The sequence below is a fragment of the Clarias gariepinus genome, chromosome 11, assembly GCF_024256425.1.
Source record: "Clarias gariepinus isolate MV-2021 ecotype Netherlands chromosome 11, CGAR_prim_01v2, whole genome shotgun sequence".
Classification (NCBI taxonomy): Eukaryota; Metazoa; Chordata; class Actinopteri; order Siluriformes; family Clariidae; genus Clarias; species Clarias gariepinus.
In genome coordinates this window covers 24,132,288-24,157,979 of record NC_071110.1, presented here as the reverse complement: position 1 = coordinate 24,157,979, position 25,692 = coordinate 24,132,288, and the positions used below count along the sequence as shown (strand labels likewise).

Below are 25,692 nucleotides of genomic sequence, written 5' to 3'. Positions count from 1 at the left end.
AGAAACCTGATCAGCTCAAGACGATGCGTTCAACACAACCTGCCGAATCCAGTGACGAAAGCGTGCGATCACATGCGGACGATAAGATCAGCCACTGTAACCGTATCTAGAGATCAAAGCCTTGTCTACACATTCATTTTTAACATGCATATAGAATATCAAATCAGTGTTGCCAAGAGATTATTTAAAAGTGTGTGTAAGCATGCAAAGACTTGAGTACGCTCAGAATGATTTGAAGGGAAGGTTCGATGTTTATTGACTTTATTTGGTTCCAAAAGTACAATAAATTGTTTAAAAAGGAGTACTCATGATACTGAACATGAACAAAAGGTTTACTTAAGACCAGATGCTATTGCTATTCATAATGATAAAATAACATCCCCTGTCTAATTAACAGTAATTAACAGCATTCCAGAGGATGTGTATAAGGTATTTTTATGACCCGTTCTTTAATAAGAGTGCTGATGTTGAACAGTGTTTTTTCCTATCACATTCTGGTGCTCATCAGTACTCGATCAGCTTAATACATGCAGGACCTGTCGGCCCACTGCTATACAGGAGGTGTGTTTCTCTTTGCAATTAACGGTCACATTTCCACTGGAAAAAAATATTAATGAAGCCTAAACATACAAACAAACTTAAAAAAAAAAAAAAAAAAAATGTGCATTTCTTAGCTTTAATGGCACATAAGATCAAGATGGCTGGAATAATAAGCACAAAAAAGTTAAACTTCACCAGCAAAGCTAAAGCAAGGAGAAAGTCTGCTGCAGGAGGAATTATACAATGCAGTGGTCCCATGTTGAACAGTGCAGCACAGTGTGCTGAGAGCATTACCAAAACAAACTGGCATTTTACACCATGGACTGCACAAGCTCCAGGCTGTGAAAGCAGGGCTTTAAAATGGATGTGTTCTAGATTTTAGCTAAGAAACGGCTCTTAAAAGAAGACAGAGGTAGCTGGGAGGAGTTTACTTACAGAGAATTAATTTACCAAAGCGCTGTGAGATGAGTCTAGTGGTACAAAATGACTAAGATGGTCAATAATTGGTTAAGGCTTTTTTTCCCCCAAAAAATCCAATTAATAACCATATTACTGAAAAAGCATGAAACTGTGTTCCTTTGCTAGATGCTTTGATAAGAATATCAGGATTAGATAAAAGTTAAGTCCTTTCGCTCTGTATATTTTAGAGCTTTCCCTGGCAATATGAATGAGAGCAGGGAAAACACGAACATGTGGGTTTAGATCGATATAATCCAGGAAAACACACTATCCAGCGTCACGGTGAATGAAGCATGAGCACGGGTGCAACCTTTGATCATTCAATATCATTGAGAGTAAATAGGAGCTACACAGACATTAAGACAACCAATCAAAATCACCAATAAATATAATGCAAGAAGTTTTGCTTTGTCGTGGTTGTTCGGGTAAACCCAAGGACGAATGTTCAGGCCAAGGCGAGAACTGGGGAGAGAAGAAGAAAGAGTGGATGAATGTCACTGAGGAGGGAAAAGCATAAGTAGCCCTACTCTATTAGAGTAGTATAGGACACGTACCACTTATAGCTTCCTGAGCAAAGTACTTCACATCCATATCTGTGTCTGTGACGAGCTTCTCCAAAACTGGCTTCACCTCCGTCTGCAGAGAGCTGAGGAACACACAGTGTGAGTGTGAATTCTATCAAAGCAAAGGAAAATGGAAGGTACAGTGGAACCTCAGATTGCGATTAACACGGTTTGCGAGTGTTCCGCAAGACGAGCAAAGATTTTTAATAAATTTTGACCTGGAAAACAAAAAAGTCTTGGTTTTACGAGTACCGAGTATCATGTTACACGCATCCTCTTCTTGTTTTGAGCGTCACATGATCACAACTGAGCCAACGGAATTGCGGGTAATCGACTCCCTGCTGAGTTTTAGTACACGTCTCTCACTGGTATAAACAACATCCTACTACAACACTGACCACGTGTGTGCATGTAAAAAATTTATTTTGTGTCCGTTTGCGTATGTGTACAGCGCGTGTGTAAAGCAAAAGCAAATTTCATTAGGGAGGTTAAAGATCCATTTTCTTTCTCTGTATCAGCCTGCTCTTTTCCCTCCTACTTTCGCCTTCTCACACACACTTTACTGCTGTAAGGTAAAAATAAAACAAATTAACTTGCACTTTACCTATGAAAAGAATAGCAACAGAGAAAACTGTCAATTTTTTTCAAAGGTAATGTGCAGGTTCATTTGTTTTATTTTTACTTTACAGCAGTGATTCCATTAGTGTGTCGCTCAATCGAGTGTCAGATTTCTTGTTTATTTTTCCTATAAAACAGTGTTTCCGTTGTGTGCGGGTGTGTGAGAAAGGAGTGGAGGAAGGGTAACTGTGTAAGACTGTGTAATAGCATTATTTTTACTTTATATTTTGTGTTAATTATTTTTATGTATTTAATTTTCTTGGGTTGTGGAATGAATAATTTGAGTTTCCATTATTTCTTACGAATTCTAACAAATTATGCTCATAATCCAAGGTAAAACTGTAGCTTTATAAAATCAACTTACTTGCTGTCTACAACTGGTCCGATTTTCTGTAGGCATTTGGCTACATTGAAGCGCACATTGGCAACCTGGTCATTGGACATCTTTAGGACAATGGGCAGCATGTGCTTGGTGGTGATCTCCTGCCCACACGCCTCAGAAAGAGCCTGGCCAACAAACATATGAAACAGAACGGGTTCCTATTTAAGAAATCACTGGTTGAACAAGTACGTCAAGTTCTAAACTGCTTCAAAATCAGCATCATGGCTTTCACATCTCACATCCTGGACCTGCGGACAGAGTTACCCTATTCATGTACGAAATGCTTTGCATATGTAAGACCTCTGGTCCAACCTTGGTGGTTCTCTGACTTGTATCAAAGCCCATGACGTGACTTTAAAAACAAAATATGCCTTTAATAATCAAGTCTTACATAATTTAAATTTGCCCTTCAGTGTTTTATACCCAATACATTCTCATAACATTGTGTAAACCATGATGTACCCTATATAGGCAAATGTTTATATACTACATTTAACCATCACAATCATAATGTTAACTGTTGCCACAAAATTGTAAGCACACAATTTGTCCCAACTTTTCCCCCCCTTCACTGGAACTAAGTGCACATGCTCCAGCTAGACAGTGCCACTGTACAGAAACCAAACTCCAGTAGTATCCTGCGCAAAACCATGACATTAAGCCCACTGAACACTAAATGTAGTGGTATATACAATATGCAAGCATAAAGTGATTACATATAACTAGCTAAAAACAATACCAAAATGTTAGAAAAAGAAATTCATAGTGGTGACCACCTTAACAAGCATGGGTCCTAATTACATATGAACTCACGTTGATGCAGAAGAGAGTGGTCATCCTATGCAGGTAGTTTGGGTCGTTAGCCATGCCGAGCACTTTGGGCACAATGGTGTTCTGAGCCCACTCTGCTCCAAACTTCTCCACCAGCTTCATCAGGTTACAGGTGGCTGCTTCTCGGATTGCATAAACTGTTGAATGTTAAAACAGAAACAAAAGGATCTGTGTAATCCAGTGTGCCTTTGAATGCCATGTAGAACAAGAAGAAATCTGCTGCTCTGACTCTAGTGTGCTTATGCAATAGGTCTGGCCTGCTGCGACTGACAGACAGGAACATTCCTGTGATGTAACCCATCTGGTTGTGTGCGTGTGTGTGTAGATGGCCATAGAAAATTGGTTGTTTTACAGATACAAGCAATATAAATCTGAAAAATGTTGACTAGACCACTCGGTTAGGCACATATGAATGTGATGTGTAAAGCAGAGCATAGAAAATCAATTTATTAACTTGAACTTAAACAAAAGTTTTAAACAAGACACTAAAGCATCTCAATGTTTCATGAATCATAAACAACTCAGACCAGAAATAACTTAAGCGAAAAGGGGTTATGAAGGTCAGACCCAAATTTGACCCTGGATCACATCTACGCAGTGAAAATGCTTGCCATAAAACCAATGCGGCTCTTCAAAGCTACTAATGCAGAGAAGCCAAACCGGGCCAATGAGCTGACCTACATACTAAGCGGTGGCTTTTCCTGTGGGCCGACCACACAGCAGCCAGGAAAGCAGTTAGGGAAAGGGTACTGGCAGTGTCGGAGAAAAAAAAGGGAAACAAGAAAAGAGAAATAAAAACAGGATTCTTATCAGACTTGCAGACTGCGGACAGTGAAAGCTGCCGAGAGGCACGTCTTACTCTTTCTCCTCTCTTTGGCAATGAGTGGGGGAAAGGGAGGAGCCAAGAAGAAGAAACAGCAGATCTCTTTAGTAATCCGATCAGTAATGTGCCAAGTATGCTAGTGTGTGAGAAACGTGTCTACTCTCAGACTATGAATTCAGTACATCTCTACTACAAAAATAAACAAATAAAATAATTTGTATAAGAAGATTACTTGGAGCTGAAAACACATCAAATCCAATTATTTAAAAATAACAGGAGGCTTTACAAACAAACATTTTTTTACATACACTTTTAACAAATCCACTCAATCTTAATGAATGAATGCGGTCATTGGGCACAAGTGCCATTTTGAGGAAAGTGCGATAAGAAAATAGAAGCAGGGATCTCCAGACAGCACCCGATTCTCACTACCTTATTTTTCTAACATGCAATCTAAGTGGACTTACCATGGTCTACCAGCCATGCCATGCACAGAGAATTCAGCTTCTCATCAAAGAACTCCACTCCCTAGGTAAACATGGGGGATAAAAAAAATTAAAAAAAACAATAGAATAGCCGATCGCTTAACTCATCACTGGAAATTCATATACACGAAAATTGTGCATAACAAAAAAACAAGAATGCTATAGCCATGTGAAACAAAACATTTTTTCAGGACAATTTGTGTCTGTTGTCTTATCAGCGATGGTTAAAATCATGATCTACAGTTTAACTCAAACTTAAAAGAGGAATAGAAAATAAGGCTAATGGACTAAAATCAGTTTCTCCACTCATAAAACTCATGGGAAAAGGCCAGATAACTAAAAAAAATAAAAGATGAACATGTTTGAAACAATTTTGGTTTTAAGTTCAAAATTTATTCTGCAGCACAGGTGTGAAAGGTGGGATGAACTCACCAGCTGGCCTGCCAGCAGTGGCATGTACTCAATAATGGCCAGACGCACCCTCCATTTGGCATCTTCCGCCAATTCTACAATAGCGGGCAGCAGGGACTGAGAGAGCTGGCGAATACCTATCACCTCGTTCACACAGTCCAGGTTGGAGATGATATTCAGACGCACTTCAGGACACTGCAAGCAACAAAGCAATTTTTTTTTTTTTTTTACATCATTCAATTTAAACAGCTTGGTATTGTGACAAATAAAATCCGCATGCAACACTGAAAATATAGGGATCTTTATAAGAGTTAGCAAAACACCTCAGAACATTTTTCTATTTAGTCAGACATGAATATCAGAATATATGCCACATGGTTTAATTATATATATATATATATATATATATATATATATATATATATATATATATATATATTACAGAATACAACTGAACATGCTTCTTACATGAAGGAGCTTAAAAACATTCCTCTCTTTCATCCAAAAAGACAAAATGTGTTTGCAGTCTGTTAAACAAAACCAAAAAAGGTTTTAATATTTCCATAAAAGGTTGCTTGAGGACTCAGCTGCAGATTTTGTTGCAGCTCTTGCGTATATTTGCCAGACCTCGGATGACTTGCTACCAAACGTGTTATTGTGATGAGTGACTCAAACCCAGACATCACTCTGGTTTGCCAGGCATGAGGTTGAATATAGGAAGCCAATGGAAACATGCTGCAGGACAGAATCTGCGGACTCCAGGTCTAAACATTTTCAGAGCAAATGTTTGACATTCGAGAGTAAGCCAATAAAACAGTGGAAAACACAAACACAGAAGGCAGAGTTTTGGAAAGGACCTCATTTAAATGTTTTGAGTTTGGCAATCGGCCAACTTCAAAACAGGGCCAAAGGTCAATTCGGTGTTAATAGGGAGGGAAGATAAATAATATCTGGGGTCAATTTTTTTTGGTGTGAGTGTGTGTGTGTGTAACGGCTTTGTTGCCAAAGACGCACCTGAAAGTTCGACTGCTTTTTGTGGAAGTAATTAATGTTCCATTAATCAAGAGAATTAAGCATGAGAAAAGCCATTAAAACCTCCAAATTGATGTTTTCTACACTTGCAGCTCATTCTGAGTCTGCTAGTGACTGTTTCACAACTGGAATGCTCCATAAGGCCCAATTTATTTAATGAAGTTGTTGCTGTATTCAGTACAAATGACCAACATCCCCATTCCGTTCTAAAATTACCCTCATTTCCACCACCCCTCACGCTATTCTTTGATGACTAATTAGTAAAAACCTTTTTTAATTACACACTAGCAAATTGTTGGAATTAAAAGAGGAAAACAAGATGACGCTCTTTCCGAGTAATCTATTGGCCCCTTTCAAAAAACAAAACATCTTCCGTGTCTTGGAATTTCACCAAAGAATTTATTTTAATTACTGTCAAATTACCAGATAAATGGACTTATGGGAAACAGAGCTTGTGTCCTCATAATGCATGCAGAAAAGGGAGACTGAAGTGGGCAGAGGGCACAATAAACTACCTCGTCCTTCAGCTGGGCCAGGAAAAGGGGGAGCAGATGCTCCACGGTGTTGTCCTTGCCCAGAATAGTGGAGAGACCCATGATGACGGAGGCCAGCGCAGACTTCACATGCTGATTTGTGTCTGACACCAGTTCCTGTTGGACAAGCATAAAGGAGAGAGTCGAGAAGAAAACAAATTAGCCAATTCTTTCTAATCAGAGACACAGTGATTACCTTTACACTGAAGAGTACTTCATGACATAAGACTTGACAACATTTGATCTCAATCACAACATTACCTGGAAAACATGTTCAGCATGATTGGACACAGTTGGAAAATAACTAATGCATTAATCTCCATTCATCCAGAAGGGGAAAAAAAAAATATTAGGAGCTCAAACCAGAGAGCCTAGCCTACTCGTCATGTTTCACCAAGCCAGCATAGCCGTTATAGTTGACTGGCTATCGGGTTTGATGACAAGCTAAGCAGGAGACACTTTAAAACAGGAAAGAATCACTCTTATATAAGTAACATATATTAAACATTGGCAGCAGAGCCTTTAGGTCCAGTGTTCCTGGTAGAACTGTTCGGTTAATCGCAAAAAAAAAAAAAAAAAAAAAAGCCTGGTGTTCATTAATCCAGATCCTACCTGACGTTTACCGGACATAAATAATAATAATATTCTAATAAAATTCTAATAAATATAAAAAAGGTAGTTGTGGACTATGGATGCATCATTAATGTGTAAATAATACACTACATTTCATCGACACTGCAACTGAGAGTCAACTAAAACAAAATAAAAAAAAAATTATAGATAGGCAGTCATTTTTAAAAACTGTTACAATGATACACAGTTTGCCTTTTTGGCATTCTAAAATCATATGTCTGTGTGGATAGAAGTACAAGTAGCACTCAGTTTTATTTTTATGGGGTTCACTTAACCTTGTAACATCCAAGCAGATCACACACGGATATTGCTTCACGACATACCGTTAAGGACAAAGCATCAAACACTTCAGGTCTCCATTACCTTAAAATGTTAGGACAATCGGACTACAGTCAAAGAGATTGTTTTAAAAGGATCAATTTATTGGCCTGTATAATGCAAATACTACATTTAAAGTAATGGAACTAAGTCAAAAAAAAAATATTCCCCCCTGATGACACAAGCATATTCCAGGACTCAAAGAGCACAAGGAACTGTTTTCACACATGAAATGACCATAACATTGTGCACCATAATCAAATCTAAGTGTGTGACTTCTTTGCCCAGGGAATGTATAATTACAGGAACATGCAAAAAATACTTTGCCAGCATTGAGAGCTCAAGAGCATATAGCACTAGTCACAGCATTAGTCCAATACTCACCCTACTTTAAAAGCCAATTTCAATCTGAGGACATGATACTGATCTTTACTAATGTAGTATCAACAGTGACCTCTGCTGCCCAACGATGCCAGTGCCAGGAAAGCTGAACATCGGTCTTGTAAAATTAGTTAACCTCTAAACGATCAGATGTGGAAGAGGAAAGGGGGGGAGGATGGGGTTATGTAGTACATGTTAATTCTAAAGTAAAAAAAAAAAAAAAAAAAAAAAACCTGCACACAAAGAGGAACGTCAGAAACACTGGACAACAAGGGATGTACCCATAACCCTAAAGATGTGACCTCCTGCAATTTGTTTCATGGGCTTTTGTTGGCTAAATAGTTACCATCATGCAACCCATCTGAAACTAATATAAAAAGAAGAATAAAACTAGATTACCTTGACACAAGGCAGGACATGATTCATGATCATGTTTTCCCGGTTGTCCTCTGGCAAATTTTCACAGAATTCTGCGCAGGGGAGAGAGAAAACAATAACATTAAAGATGAAAATGTATATCAACATTGTATAGCCCTTATCACCTTGGCTTATTGTTAAAGTATTGGGCACAAGTGAATTGTCTAGTTTACCTTTCACTTTATTTGCAGCTGCGGCCCGCACCTCTGCCTCACAATCTTTCAATAAACTCTGAAATGCTGGAACCAGATCATTCTTGGTGATCTCTGGACCCACTGCTTTTTGCAGCTTAAAAAAGAAAACACAGAAAAACACCACAAATTAAATAAATTCACCTTGTGTTAACTGTTAACAGTTTTTACCGTCTTGCTAACAAGACATTCCTAACCACAAAACACATCAGTGGACGCGTAGGCAACAGGCTAAAAGCATAATGAAACAAGCATTGGTTGAATTGTCAGTCTGTGGAGTAATGTTAAAATTTATTAAACTTCCCAAATCAGCATGCCTAGAATATTATATTTAAAACTGTCTACAGCTGTGGAAAAAGATTTACTGTTGGTCAATTGACTTATGTATACATCTGAGCACCAGTAATATATAATAATTGATCAACAAATCATCCTTGCCCAAACAGGAACACAAGATATTAAAATAAAAAAAACGATGACAGCCTTTACCCTAACAATATTTAATGTGACAATACATCCGATCACGCACATTTAATGTTTGAAAAATATATTTAGGCTAAAAAAAAAAAAAAGCACACTGCACATTTTACAAAGAAATAAGCTACTTTAACTCAGACCCAGACAGATTTCTTAACATGTTGACTTACTGACTCCATATACCATACCACTAAGTAATTTGCAAAAACAACATATTGGTTTTGGTCATATGAGAATGTCAATGTTTTGAATAGGCAAATTCTGGTGGGACTGTTTCTTAATAACCAACACAGCTACGTATTGTACCTACTGATTTATGTTATAAACAGTTTAGCAGTTATGTGGGCTTACCTCAGAGAACTTGTCTGCTACCATGTAGCGAACCCTCCATGACTTATCCTCAGCAGCCTGGCGCAGTGTGGGCATCACAAGACCTTCCAAGTCTTCTTGGGGCAGCAGGGTGGCAATACTGACACAAGCTTCAACTGCTAGTAGCCGCACAGAGTCCTAAAAAAAAGCAGGGGGGACACCACAAGGGTACTCTTAAACACCTTATGTACAATGTGGGCAAAAGTAATCCTGGAGTATAGAAGCATGTTAATAATATCAAGATCCCTAAGTTGCAAAACAATTTAAGACACTGCAGGACTTCACAACTGCAATTGTTACTAGAGCTGTGATTCATAGGTTGACTGTTGATTAAATTTTTGGGTATTGCAATTTTTTTTTTGATTTAACAGCACTAAATGTTTACTTCCTGATTTGTCTCAAGCAGCTATAAAATGCGCTGTGCAACGCATGTTTATTTAAATGTTAAGTACTGTACAAAGCGCATTTTGTTTTCCTGACAATATCCTGCTCTACATTCCAGTCCAGTAAGTGGCAGTAAAGCAAATAGCTTAAACTCAAATGAAACATTACCACATTAGTATTTTACAGGTGCTATACAACCATTTACTTTCAAATATAACAATTGAATGTTCACCCAAACAACTGAAAACTACTTCAATACTACTAATTTAATGAACTGAATCAACCAATTTTGAGTTTCTGACAGTAACAAGTAGTAGATCAGATACCACTTTGTACAAATTCTCCCCACCCATTTTATTTTATATGTTAAAGTCTTGATAAAGTATTGACTCAAATATGGTCATGTGGCCATTCTAACTTATAAATGTGTAAAATCTTGTGTTTACCTGCTCATCGGAAGCCAGTGCAGTAAAAAGTGGGATGATATCACTCTTTACATAATCAAGCTCTAGCACCTTGGCAAACTCGCCCAGTTTGGAAGCGGCAGCGCGCCTCACCATGGGTGTATCATCCGAGCAAAGTGTACGGAAATACCTATGGAAAAGACATCATAGACATAGCACACCTTAAGTTTATACCGCATCAGATTTATTATAACTAAAAGCATAAGTTCATTATGCATTAACACAGTAACTAAACATGGGTGGTGCTCACTGGCGAATCTCGGCCTTGACAGTGCTAGAGACACGTGGGTAGCAGACGCTAAATAGACCACAGGCGGAGGTGCGAGATGTGAACCAGTCGCCGCTGGCCAGCCGTTTAACCAGGGGCTCAAAGTGCACCTCCAAGTCTACAGGTGAGTGCTCTTGAGAGATCTTGCGCAGGGACTCCACAGCTTTGTCCCGAACCACCGTCTCCTCCACAGTGGCCAGGCTCTCCAGTGGTGGCTGGGGGGAAAAGTCAGTTACAAAATGTGGTCTCCAAAAATGGTCACAATATATGACTTAATTGCTGCAGTATAAAGTCCTGATCAATAGTTTAATTATTCTCTTCAGTTTCACTGGTCAAAAGTCTTACCAGAAGGCAGTGCACATACTCCGGCCCTCCAACCAGCATGGTGAAGTTCCCCAGCTGTTCAGCCAGGGCAAGAAGCACCTCATCTTCATCATAAATAGTGTCTGCATAAACAGAGAGAAATGGTTTAGCGTGTAAGGCATCGTCAAACAACCAAACTTTCTGAAGGCATGCTTTAGTTGAATATAAACACTGAAAATCTCAAAGCAAACGAGGGGTGGATATAATAAAATTTCTTTTAAAAAGGACATACCAGTAAGGAAGGGTAGGAGCTCTGTACGTGTCCTTTCAACACCCAGAGCCAGGGCAATAGTTGACAGCTTTTTGATGCTGTTCAAGCGCAACTGCAGATACAAACAAATATATAAATGTACTTAGACAACACTTTATGAGCTCTATTATGTCCATCCTTTTCTCAACCTATGTAGATTTATATTAGGCAAAATATGCTTTGAACCATTTATGACCTGATAATTATCATTGGATTATACTTTAACCCACTAACAAAATCTCACCTAGACAGTGCTTAAAAACCCACCCACTCCACTTAAAAAAACAAAACAAAAAACAGCAAATAATAGCAATAGCTTACAAAAATTTCAGACCCCTTTCCCATTACAGTGATCACATGCATGCACAGTTTCTCGCCTTATCTACATAAACTGGAATTAGAGAGATATTGGAAGTGATAATTCACTGTGGAGTAAAAAGGCTTAATTTAGCTTACTTTTGCCTCATACTGCATTTTAAATTAACAATTAAATGTTTTTCAAAATAATTTTATATTTAAATAAACATTGGACATGATAAATTATGAATGATTTTTTTTATTTGCAAAAACACACCAATCCATAAACTTAAAGCCATCATACCTTCATGACTTAAACACAAGTTCTGTGATACCGTTACTCACTTTTTTTTTCCCGTTTCCGAGTACACTTGAGTACTCACATTCTTAGATACAGCAAATGGCAGTATACTTTTACTTGGTTTGTAAGCCGCCATTAAACACAAAAGAGAACAAGAATCTTCATACTATGCCTAATATTATTGATATTTTGAGAGGGAAAATAGTCAAGAATAATGCTCACACTTTTTCAGCTATGGCTGATGAGACTGATGTGTGTTTTGTGCACATGGATATTTCGGAGAAGGCCGATTGGTGATTCGATCTTTCCAGGTTTCCAGGGCTGGAACAATTGTGTTCTCACTAATCAAAATGAAAGCTACTTTGGAGTCAAGTGGTCCCAGAAGCGTGATCCTTAAGCCCTTATGTGAAAACGCCTGAAGGTTACTGTCTGTGCAATGTTTCTCCCACGCAGCTACACCAAACTGCCCCTAGTGCTGCATTTATGACCAAGTGGGAACTGTGACTCCCCAGTAGATAAGATATGTTTGAACAGCTCTCCAACTCGTAATTGCTACTTGGAACATTAGAGGTTTGCAAGAGTGTCAACTTCAACACAGCAGCTGAGTAGAGTAGCAGTAAATAAAAATGAAATCAGTGTCGTTTAAACTGCTTAAAAGATTTTAAGCAGCCTCTTGAGTTTCTGTTTATACATATTTACTGAATACTTAGAAATGATAATCGAAATGTTAATTCATGTTTTTTCAAGGGATCTTTTATTCAAGTGCCCTGGGATGTATTTTCCAGTGCGACTAATAGTGAATTATAAAATATGAAAAAAAAAAATAAACCCAACCAACTCATTAATTCGTAGTTACGTAGACAGCATCAAAAACTGCACATTGAATTTACTTCTGACTTTACACGAACACTCTAGCGACAACCAGCGTTTAAGATGGTAAAATATCATTCCTTTATAACTCTGCTCCAAACTGTTTTTTAAATAATATCAAATCACAATATTTATAAAACTGCAATTCATGCAAATAAATACATAATCGCAGTACAAATCTAATCAGCATCTTAATTCTACCAGTCATAAATTTTGGATCCGAGGTGCTGTTAATGGGTGATTTTTGAAGCTGGTAACTCTAAATTAACTTCTCCTCTGCAGCAGAGGTACATTCAAGTTGTGCTTTCCATCGTGGTTCTGGTTGTGTTTTGTAAATGCACATGGCAACACTGTTATAGCAAGAAAAAATGTCTTAATCGTTGTCTTAAAATAACTGACTTTTGATGTTACTTAAATACATTATCCCATATATGTTATTTCATAGTTTTGACATCCCCATTGTTCTGGGATGTATAAAAAAAAATGTCATAAATAAACCTTAAATTAGAAGTTGGTAAACTCTTGTCTGGTACTGTATGTATTATGATATCTTATCAGTTGGTCCCTGGTGATTTTCATTTCTACTCTAATGTAAGAAGGAACTGACAGAGATTACCAGGCATCATGAGTGTCACACTGGTCAGTTTACCAAGCCTGTTTCTGTTGCACAGTTGTCATACACTTATTTGTGTGAATTCACTGCATGCAACACAGATTGTTTAACAAATCAGCTATTAATCATCCACCTCCTGAAGTGGTTTCCCTGTGTACCATATGCGAATGAGTGTGTGTGTAATCTATGGTCCTGGGCGCTCAGGAAATTCCTTAGGATCCACCACGACCGTGATCATCGTTAAATCCTTTAATGAAATTTAATTAATTGTTGCATCGACGTTCCTCGTGGTGTGCTAATATCAATGAGGATAGGCCTGAGGAATATCCTGACGGAAATTACACCATAACCGAAATTGGAATGTGTTTTTAAACGAATCCTGTCTGCACTACCTCTAGGAATGGAAACATGGGCCTAAATGCCAGTAACATTTATTAAAATTTGTTTTGACATAGAACAAATAGGACTGCGAAATTAGCATTTCTTTTTACCTGTGTCACACAACACAGTAGCTGAGCAAATAGCTAGCAGCTTAGCATAATGCTAACACGGAAACATCGTTAGCAGACTAGCTTGTTTTTCAATGATTAGTCGTTTTGAAACCAGACGCGAAGGACTAAAAAAAAGGACTACTTAAGGACTAAAAAAAATCCGAATATAACTATCACTGAAACGCTCAATGAATATGCGGCACTGACCGTTTTTGACCTTTACGCTTTTTATAAGATTTTAAATAAACGAAGACACAGGCGCCGGCCGTTTGAACGCTACCTAACTAGCCCCGGTAGCGTTAGCTAGCTAACATTAGCCCTCGTATTTCTATTTAAAACATAGTCTTAAAAACAAAATTTAGTCGTAAATGTTATAATACATCAATAAATAAAATTTCCTCTTGTACCTGGACATCTTCATTCCTTAATTCATCGATTAAAACAGCAATAGGATAGAGAGAATCGTCTCCTTCTGCTCCGGCCATTTTGGATTTTAGGCTTGGTTCGGCTTCTACTGCGCATGCGCAACTTGAGGCCTGTTTAGCCGCAGTCTTGGAAGAAAATCCCGCCAAATTAAAAGAGATTTCTATTAAATGCTGGGTAGAGAATGTAATCATTTATTATTAAAGTGATTAGTATTCGATACACATTCTGATTTAAGTTTTGGTCCACGTATACTTATTTCTTTATTAAAGGAATCCACTGATTTATAATTGTACTAATCAGCAAGACAACTAGGAACAACAAACTAGACAAAAACAGCATTGTATGCTACTAAACCCAGAAAGTACTGTAGATGTTCAGGTGACATACCTTTACAATTTAACTTTATCATATCCATCCATCCTCAAACCTCTGTAGTCCAACTAGGGATGTCAGAGGCCAATAACGGTGATTACCATTGTATTTATTTCCATTTTATGACCTCGGGTCATTCACACACTATGGACAATTTGGGAACACCAGCTGGCCTAATCAGCATGGCAGAAAACCGACCAAGCACTGGTGAACAATAAAGAAGTAAACTGTAGAAATTAATTGCCTATCTTATAACATTCTCCAAAGAATTTGTAAACTCAAATAAGGTGTCTGGTCAGAATTGCAGTGTTGTGAATGCACACAAGTTCTTCTACACCAACACTGGCAAAATATGTCTGCATTGTGAAGGCTTTGTGTACAGGACCACAACTTAATGGTGTCAGGATGCTTAACTCTTGGCATGACACAGGACTTTCTTCTCCAGACACATTCTTTTGCAGATGCCCCAAATAATCAGAAAGACGATTCATCAGACTCGGAGAAAATTACTTCACCGAAGTCCTCAGCAGTCCAATCTCTGTACATTTTGTAGTCTGTCCCTGATGTCTTTCCTGGAGAGAAGTGGCTTCTTTAATGAGAGTGAAATATACGAACTTGAGCACTACCATCAGTTCTGTGTCAATCAAGCATCCTGAGACCATTCATGTGTGGGGTTGCTTCTCCCCCAAGGGAGTAGGATCATTCACAATTTTGCTTAAGAAAACAGCCAAAAATAAAGAATAGTACAAAAACATCCGCGGAGAGCAACTTCTCCCAACCATCCAAGAACAGTTTGGTGACAAACAGTACCTTTTTCAGCATGGTAGAGCACCTTGCCATAAGTGGCTTGGGGAACAAAACATCGAACTTTTGGGTCCTTAGTCCCATTGAGAACTTGGTGATCAATCCTTAAGGGGCAGGTGGACAAATAAAAACCCAGAAATTCTGACAAACTCCATGTATGTGTCATAGTCAATGTCATAAGTTCTAGAGACATCAAAATTTTATTTTTTACTGGTCCCAATATTGCTTTGGAATTTTTCTACTGCACAAGTCATGCATAAAAATGTATTGCACTGATGTACAATAAACTTGACATGGTGGTAATAAAAATATGGCTTTATTTATTTCAAATGATGTACTGTATGTCCTGTATGGTACGGCACCAGGGTGGCTTAGTGGTTAGCACCATCGCCTTGCACCTCCAAGGTCGGGATTTGAGTACCCCTCTGCAGGTCTTTGCATAGAATGCTGGTGATGCTGCAAAATTTTACTGTAGTGTCTGTAAATTACTGGTCTACTGTAAAAATGAGTGTGTTTAAAAGGATACTTAAACAATTTAACATTTTCCTGTACTGAAAGGGAAACAGAAAACCTGTTTCCAATATACTTACTTACTTATATGTTACAAAAGCCTAAGGTCATTTTTAAATTAAATTAAATTAAATTAAATTAATGCATTCCTGCCTTGGGTCTGTTTGCGTGGGGTTTGCATTTTCTTCCTGTGCTTGGTTGGTTTCCCCTGGGTACTTCGGTTTCCTCCCACAGTCCAAAGACCTACATTGGCAACCTGAGCCTTTATGTAACTGCCAGAAACGATGGCTATCGTATCCGTCGCCTGTAATGCCGGATGGCATGTGGACGGACCAAAACACCAACAACAAAAAATGTTAGGTACAATTTTTTTTCTTATAAAGATTATAAGAGAAAATAGAGATTTTCTGATGTTGAGAAAAGTCAAATAAATACTTGTGTCATTACAATGACATAAGTGTCACTGCCTTTTTTAAAAAACTTAACAGTGAGATAATACCATTATGCATTTAAATTAAAGATCTTGAGGAAATAAAACTTCTTAAATTGCTCCTAAACTCCAGAAACCCACTCACAATACACGGTGACTGGAATTCACAATTCACACTTGGAGCTATGAAGTCATCAGACAAGACCAAAAACAAGCCAGAGGCTTTTGCAAAGAAGAATGGCATTATCAATTCTATAACTACAAGAACATTTATAGCACAAAAACCTTGTTTTCTTTACCAGTGCATTAACATTTTGGCCAACAGTGATCACTCACTCACTCACTTATCTTCTATACCCTTTAGGTGGTAAGACACAAACATATTTGAAACCTACTGAAGAACTGGGGTTTGACTCGAGTAGAAAATTCCACATACACAAAGCTAAGAATACTAAAGAGATTAAAATACTTTTAACCAAAAAGTGGATTAAAATCTCTAATAAAAAATTATTTTTAATATTTTCGAAGCATCCTCTTATATTAAAGCTGAAAAATTACACATTGCAAGGATTCATTTTTTCAAAGCACTAGGCAACTGAGACAACAAAACATTCAATAGACGTAATTCGGATATGAACGATCAGGACTTAATCTTATCACTATGTGCGATTAAAAAATTCTCCTGACCATGTCAAAGGACATTCTTCAAACCCTATTAAATGGTTTAAATTATACTGGGATGTTATGAATTGCTCTCTCCAACCGCCTCGGCTTTGCGCTTCATGGAATGAATGTTTGCAAGGAGACTAGAAGGGGACATGCTGAGAAGAGGAGGAGGGGGACCGTCAGCTGTAAATAATCAAGGAGCTGGAGGCCAATGCGGCTGACGTCAAGCATTCCCGTCTCACAACACGCTCCCTCTGATCCACCCGTGCTACCAATGAACCGTACTCTTCTCTTCACATGCCTCCCTCATACTTTCCATCCGGAGCTTATTAATGTCAATGTGCAATTCCTTTACACTGGTCCTCTGTGAGGTCAAGGTGTACCAAGGCCACCACGCCCTCCTGTTTGTATAACATCCAGCTAAGCTCTTTTATCTTCTCTTCCTCTGGTAATCAAAATAAAACAGCTTGAAGGGGAAATCGTCTGCATTAAAAACATGGTTGATAAAGCACATTTGAGTACTGTGCAAAAAGATATGGTGTTTAATGTATTTTTTCAAAAGATAGGGAGGAAGTTCTACACAGATTGATAATAATAAGTGAAATGTAGTACATTATGTATTACAATGGCATGAGTATCATCAATAGTCTTTTCATGCTGAGTAGTAATTATAATAGAGTATTAGTGTATAGATTTATTTCTGCAATATTCTATCTATCTATCTATCTATCTATCTATCTATCTATCTATCTATCTATTGTACAGTACAGTTTGTTCTCTGTTATTCTGTTTCCACTCTCTTATATGTAAATGTTCCTTAATGTTCCAGCATAGAATAGTTACACTGATTATTTCATAATGTCCACGTAAATGAAACCTGCCTCCACTACTGTGCAAGCCTTATTACCTTGAAGAGAACATTTGTTCTCCAAATAAGTCTGTTTGTTGATCTTTTTCTTTTGTACCCCTAATGCATTACCTCCAAAAAAAAAAAAAAAAAAAAGACATGAAAACCCCTGAAGTGCAATTTTCTTTAATATTACAATGTCATTTTCTCAGCACAGGCAAGGGAGATTTACTTTTGCAAATGGCATGCAGTACTTAGAATATTATAAAGGGAAAAAAAAACTCATGGGTACATGGTCTCAGAATTGGCTTTTATTGTCAGTGTGGAAGTGAAACTTAATGGAACCTTAATTTCAACGAAAGAAATCAGGGATTGATTAGAACTGTTCTACCCATTCATTTCTCTGTGTCACAAAGTAATGTGTTGTCATGGTCAGAGGTGCCTTCCCATGTGCATGGTAAAAGGTGTCAACTTTAGAAAGTACATTACTATAGTTCCCACTATTTACAGAACACACAGTATACTGTATGAATATACGAGGAGCATTCAAGACAAACCAGGACTTTTGACCATGCAGAATTATAAGAGTAAAAACCACCTGTATTTCTTTATACAATCTCCTCCTCCACTAATGCACTCACTCCGGCCTTTCATTAGTGTCAAGGTAGAAATTTCTCAGTACACCAGATCAGACTCCCTGCTTGACATCTGAAATTATGGCCTCCCAGGAGCTCCTTTAATGGCCCAAATACTGTATATGCAAATGGCTTGGAGCGAGTACAGGACTGCCCCAGCCGATTGTGCTCCCACAGACAGATGCCTCGCTTCTGCAAGTTCATGACAAATCAAGGATCAGGCTGAATGTTCAAAAGGAATGACCGCAGTGGGTCTGATCCACCTCAGACAGGAACGTCATTCACGTCATTCAATGTATAATCTTCTTTTAACCTTTTGCACCATTCAATTGTTTTGCTGCTGCTAAGAGTCTCATCACTGTACTTGTTCAGTTCTACACCTTCATTAATAAGAAATTTCATCAGTCAAGGTTTTGACTTGACTTCCCAACATAAATATACTCTGTGTGTGATTAACTAAATCCTGCAGTAATGTTTATTCTAAAGAAGTCAGACGGAAAATGGACACCACTGGTTCCTAAGAACATAAACAAAGAACATCTGGCTACAAGGACAAGATGCTTCATCCAGAGAAGATCAAATAATAAAAATGGGACTGATTTAAGTTACTAATTTTAAAACCATGATGTTTGACAAATAAATAATCTGACATTATATTATACAGCTAAAGGCACAAACAAGGTTAAAAATAACTTTATTAAATTTATTAAACTTTGATAAATTGTGATAAGAATTTAATGGATTTGACCCAAGAACACATTATGGGAATATTGGCTAAAATTTTACATTCTCAATAAATATATTTTTTTCTGACTGCCAACTTAAGTTTGTGTGGTTGCCCAAAAGATGCCACATCAGACGTGCAGCAGCTTCCAAGAAAGAGCTCTACCTAAAATCTATTCTCATATGGGAACTCTATGAACCTGAATTATCCAAATGGTTGAATTTTTTCTCCACACAAGAATAATATTGTTACAGAATAACTGGTGTGTGGTGTAACAGCGATGGGAGTAAATGTGTAAATGAGACCCCTCGGCAGACTGAGAAGTGATAACAAGATGCAACACGGGATGCAGGAATGCTTATGGGTACTTTCAAGTGAAAACCACTTTCAGATCTTCCCTGATCCGAACAAAATAAATAAAAACTTTTTTTTACAAAAACAATTGCCAAAACAATTAATTTCTTTCCTTAAAAAATAAATCATCTTTAAAAAATACATTTCTTTTTGTTCTCAAGACTTAATACTCATTTCAACATATTTTTGTTGTTTCTTTTCAGCATCAATTTTATCTTTTCTTTTTTTTCTTCAACATATTGTTCTTTCATGCAGCACGGTGACATGGTGGTACGGTGGTACGGTGGCACGATGGTGCGATGGACTGGCACCCTGTCCAGGGTGTACCCCGCCTCGTTCCCTAAGTCTCCTGGGGTAGGCTCCAGACCCTCAATACAGGATAAAGCAGTATAGGCAATTAGTGAGTGAGTGATCTTTTTCTTTCCATGCATTCATGCTTTCTCTTTAATGCATTTAGGGGTGTGGTCCTGGTCAAGACAATCTCCTGAACTCCAAACTATAAACTGGCTATAACTCACTGCTGCCATGTGACCAAAGCAACAGTTTCAAAATATATATGTTAAATTGATATTACAGCATGTCATTGCTATATCACATTGTAAAGCAAGTATTATCTTAAAAATAATCATCAACACTTTTATTATTAAATAACAGGTTTGTATAATTCTACACTTTTTCTGGACACATTGATTTGTTGTAATGTACAGTTTTCATAATGTGAATCCACTCCTCCTTCAGAAGTTAGCATGGTTGCCTTGCACCTCGCTTAATATCACATGCGGTGTAGGCTGATTGGCTTTCCCAAATTGGCCATAGGGTATGACTGGGGATGTGTGCGTCTACCCTGTAATGGGTTGATTACCACATATCCCACCATATATCCGCTGTTGGGCCCTTAAACAAACTCTGCCTGCTCGAAAGTCTGTGTTGTATAATGGCTGAGCCTGCGCTCTGGCCCCAGCCTACTAACAAAGCTCAGGTATGTGAAGAATTAAGAATGAAGTAATGTATGTGTGATGAATGAAGGCTGAATGTAATCTTAAACTTAATCTTTCTACAATCATTTACTTAATGTTGCACCTAGTGGTTATAATGGGAACTACAACAAGCATGATAGAGGCAGCATTGGACGGGATTGTAAATTAGGATATAAAAAAGGATATTATTGAATTGCGAAAAAGTGTAATGAAAACAAATACATTTTCACAAAGAAAGGCAAACTGAAGGTGCAGACAGCTTGTCTCTTTCTCCAGAACCATTTTCATTTCTGATTTAAGGCGGGATCATGTCCACTAATGAGAAATGCCTGTGGACTACAGGGACCTTGTTTTCCACAGAAATCCTGAGAAAACAAGATGTAGAAAGATGTTTGTCTTTTTCCAATGTCTGATTTTTGGGTTTAGTTTCATGTCTTGTGAGGTTTTTGAGATTTGGATGATGTTAGCTCATTTGCTCGTGTCTTATCGATGAAGAAAAACTCACCTGCTATATTTAACATAGCTGCCGATATCTAAAACCATTTACAACGAGCTGCTGGATGACTCTCTCCTGCCTGTTCATGGTTTCAATAAAACAAAATCACACAAAATAGTAGCCTAAAGCCTCTTGATGTAATTGACACCATTTTGTATGTTAATGAATGTTATACCGCAAGACCAAATTCTACAGTGTGCAGTGGCTCATGGTGCAAGTTATTCCCGAATACATCACTAAATATGACAGACATGCTGTGAACCTAAAGGACACATACTGAAACAATTTTACAAAAGCATGAGAAGCTTATTTTATTATTTAAGTCACCTCTTATGAAAGTCTTCATCTCTTATGAAACAGCATAGCAGTTTGTCAGACCCAAAGGTCAGAACTGTGCAGTTACAAAAGCTCTCATGGAAGCAGGTCTCCTCTGAATGCATGATTTCTCAATAACAGATGCAGCTGCAGAAGTTCTTTTTAAACTTCTAAAGCAATTATAATAATAATAATGTAATAATTGAAAAAACATTGTCTGCTACCTATCTTGGCCTGCTCGTCATTTACTTCTCTTTGACATGTTCTCTCTTTTATGAGTACGAACTCTCTGTGCTCCTTCCTTTTAATTCCCCAACATTACGAAAAAAATAATAAGTTCCCCACCATTAACACTGTCATGAACACCTAGCACACTGCATCATGTGCAAATCACCAGGCTGTGAAAATAATGACGTCTGAGCTTGTGTCACCTCATGTTCCCATGGTAACCGCCTGGACTTCACTTTGATGGTTCATTAAGGCAAAAGCATGTGAAAGGGTCTTTGATCATTTAACAACTGCAGAAGCGGGGTTTATTTAAAAGATTATAAGCAAATCAACAGAGACAACATATCCAGTATAGAGTTTACTCTGTATGTAGAGTATAGAGTTTAAATCCAATGCAACGTACAAGAAGAGATAAAATAAGCAGGATATGGTTGAGTTATTTGGTCAGCACAGATCAGGTACAATAAAGTGCCGTTAAAAGGTTTTCCAGTTGGGACATTAATATTAATCAAATATACTGTTATTATACATATTATATACACTCCTAAAAATGAGACGTCTATTCCATAGTAGAATGGGCTTAAAGAGCCACATAGAGATGCAAGGAGAAAATGAGACCAAGAAAGTGCTTGGAGCCGTCAAACTGATTGACAAATACAAAAATACTTCAAACACAGTGTGGTGAACATCAATGAAAGACAATCCCAGCCGCGATGCCTCAGACCCCACTATAATCGTTAAGCTGTAAAAACGGCCTGGTTTGATCAATACAAGCGTTCTGTTTTTGCAGAACAACGTACAACCTCATACTGTCCATTAAGCCACTTGAACATTACAGGAACTTGGCAAGAAGTTATTGCCATATCTGAACAGTCCTGATCTTGCTCCATACATGAAGCAGGCAGACTGATCATGGCTCCACTGAACTGAAAAACTGGTTAGACTTGAACTCACCTCGTAGTATATAGTACATTTTATATGGTATACTGTGTACATATCATTTTTCGAGACTAACATGGATTATGTTGTTTTCACATTGTTTGTGGTGCTTCTGGAAGAAACTACCTAGGAACTATTATTAACTGCTATTATTCAGGAACAGTTCTTGTAAGAACAGTATTGTTAAGTGCATTTGCAAAAACCCATCGAGCACCATAAAACTGGCTCTTATGAAGACCATCCCAGCAAAGCAAGACCAAAACCTACCTCTACTGCAGAGAAGAAGTTACAATAATCAAAAATCACCAATTAACATCACTTCAAGTTTGCATTATGAAGGCTTCACAGAGCAGAAGTAGAAGACATGTCTCAGTATCAACTGTTCAAGGAGATTATTTTACAAGGTAGAAAGAAATACAAATCAGGAAAAAAAGATGCTGAAAGTGGAAGTTCAAAAACTTTCCCAACACATCTGAATTCCCCATGCATGCAAATGAATAATGATGCACTGCTGGTCTACACTTACTGCTTCATCTGGCACTGTAGACTGATTCAGATGATATCATCTTTATCTGGTTGCCAAATATCCACAACAGAATCTTGATAGGAAAAGCTTATGCAACTTTTATCCCAAAATTGAAACAGCACGCAAGAATTGTAGCATTTGGGCCACTGTAACTGGCTCTGATCGTGCTATGGTCTGGAATCGATTCAATTGAATTCCATAGTGATTATATAATAACTTGAACAATAGGTATTGTCCAAAAGCGGTTCATCAGAAATCCAGACGAATCTAGACCAAACTCCCTGTAACGGATGACATGAGTGGGATTATACATCACTATTCTGCAAGCGTTTACTGAAAAGTCAAACAGTACTGTGTGTTTAAAAGATGATCAGTGTGAGTATATTGTAAAGACTGTGTGAGGCCTGGAATTGTTATGATTACAGAAGCAATGCACAGTATCAAGTTGAAATTATTCACTCGAACAAGGGTGAGACCCAGGCATAAACTGTTTATGGGAAGCGCAAATCTTTAAGATAAGGTAAGGGGAGTAGGGGAAATGATAAATGAGGACACTGTTGTTTGTTGTTATTTAATATACGGGACTGTGCAAGTGTTGAGACACCCTTCATTTCATCATGTTTTGCTTCCAAAGAACCAGGCATTTAGTATTTTTTATGTTGTCTTCTCTTAGATATAAATTAGGCATGAACCAGTGAGAAACAGATGCAGATGATGACGGATGATCAGGTCAGTGATTAGTATACTGGTGATGCTGAATGCTGATTGGTTGGAACAGAAAAGAAGGGAGATGAGGTTGCTGCTGAGGTTGTTACACAAACAACCAAATCTTTTTCAATTTTATTTTTAAGTGCTTTGGAGCCTGTCACAGTAAAAAAAAAAATTCTATTAAAAAAATATCGTAGACATAACTGAATTTAATTAAATAGAATTTAATATGAAGAAATGAGAGGTGGCTGTAGTACATTTGCACAGTTCTATAAGTCCATTGCATACACTTTATCCACTTAACACTTCAGTTTACAGATACAGTAGGTACGGTATAGACAAAGATACTTAAAAAAAAAAAAAATAATAATAATGCATTTGTATTTATTATACGTATTCAGACACCACAAGAGAAAAAAATGTTGCAAAGTTGCTGTTGACAATTACAACTGTATTTTTAATTTGTTTATTTATTTTTGTTCCTTTTTAAAAAAAAAAACAACAACAACAATTGGCTGATTCATCTTAGTAAGAAACATTCAGTTCTTCATGGTTACAAAGTTCCCTTTGGTAGACTCATGATTTCAAAATCATGCTGTATACTGTATATACAGTATTTTCAAGTTTTCGAGTTTAAGTCAGAAGGTTTTTTTTTAAGTTCTTTCGGCTGTAATTTTTGGGGTTTTCTGTCTTTTTGAAAGACACATCATCTACCCAGATCCAGTCTCTTGGAGCATGAGATTAAATTGTCTTCTAACATGTCCTGATGCCTCACTCGCTTTATGTTTCCATGGAAAATATGATGCACTTTACTGCTTATTGTTCTCTTGTTAATCCTGCTGCCTTTGTGTTGAGTGACTCCTGGCTTCTTCTTCCCTTCATCATCATGTCTGAAAGCATGTTGTGAAACCTTGCATGGAACCGTCCAGAGAACTTTTCACCTGCAATTAATCAAACTGGTTATACTGACCGGGATGTTTAGTGTTTTGGAATTTTGCAGTTGCTTTAGAGCTGCTCCCATTCCATCAGTAGTTCGATGACGTTGTTGAACTTTAGGAAGTTACTTACCCTTTTCCATGGTTGTGAAACCACAGATGAGTTTTATAATGATATTAGTACTTAAAATTACTTAAAAAAAAAAAAAATGAGTAGAATTGGTTTAGGCGTAGTGGTTAGGACTGTCGACTTGCATCTCCTGGTTCCGGGTTCGATTCGTGCCTCAGGTTTGTGTGCATGGAGTTTGCATGTTCTTCCCATGCTTGGTGGGTTTCCTCCCACAGTCCAAAGACATGCAGATTAGACTAACTGGCATTCCCAAATTGCCCACGTGTGTGCCAAGTGTGTGTATGTGTCTTACGATGGACTAGCAACCTGAGGTCCGTTCTTCGTACGTCGCTTGACACATCCGAGATGAATTGACACATCTAAGATGAGATCATCGTGCTAATTACGATCCGGCTAAGTTGGTTCTTTGAGCTCACCTGTTGTTGATGATTAGTATAGCTGGACTGAGTTGTCTAGGATTATTGCGCGCTCGTGCGTTGGTTTAAAAGGCGATATGCATCGACAGTAGAAACACTGATCACAAGCCCTCCGATTGGTTGACGAAATAGAAAAAGAGCGGCTCAATTTTTTTTATAACACGTGTTATACGCTGAAATGCCCCCCTGCCATGGATTGCCCCCCCCCTACATAATCGCTATCAAATATTATATTAGAACATAAATTCATAGGTTAATGGTTTACAAATTACAAATTACATGAGACAATAAAATAAAATAAGCAATATGAAAATAAATATGTTGTATATGAAAAAATAGAAATATTATGTATACTTTTATATTGTTTATTTTATAATAAAATTAGTTTCGTCCAATTTATCATTATAAAATATTAATTTTTAATATATATAAATATTTATTAGCATATTTTTATGACAAACCCCTGAAAAATAAATGTTACAAAATAAAC

The 25,692-nt window shown here is 37.5% G+C and overlaps 1 protein-coding gene across 1 annotated transcript; it reads right to left on the bottom strand.

Moving 5' to 3' along the window:
- Positions 1 to 228: 228 nt before the first annotated feature.
- On the bottom strand, positions 229 to 14,292 carry ppp2r1bb (protein phosphatase 2, regulatory subunit A, beta b). The gene is made up of 15 exons (XM_053507277.1): positions 14,172 to 14,292; positions 11,175 to 11,265; positions 10,925 to 11,025; positions 10,562 to 10,794; positions 10,294 to 10,441; positions 9,446 to 9,601; positions 8,600 to 8,714; positions 8,409 to 8,479; positions 6,660 to 6,794; positions 5,134 to 5,307; positions 4,684 to 4,744; positions 3,376 to 3,530; positions 2,545 to 2,687; positions 1,554 to 1,645; positions 229 to 1,461 (listed from the first exon to the last, which is right to left on the bottom strand). Exons 1-15 carry the CDS (start codon positions 14,247 to 14,249, stop codon positions 1,445 to 1,447), a joined length of 1,770 nt encoding a protein of 589 aa, XP_053363252.1. The 5' UTR covers positions 14,250 to 14,292; the 3' UTR covers positions 229 to 1,444.
- Positions 14,293 to 25,692: the final 11,400 nt, after the last annotated feature.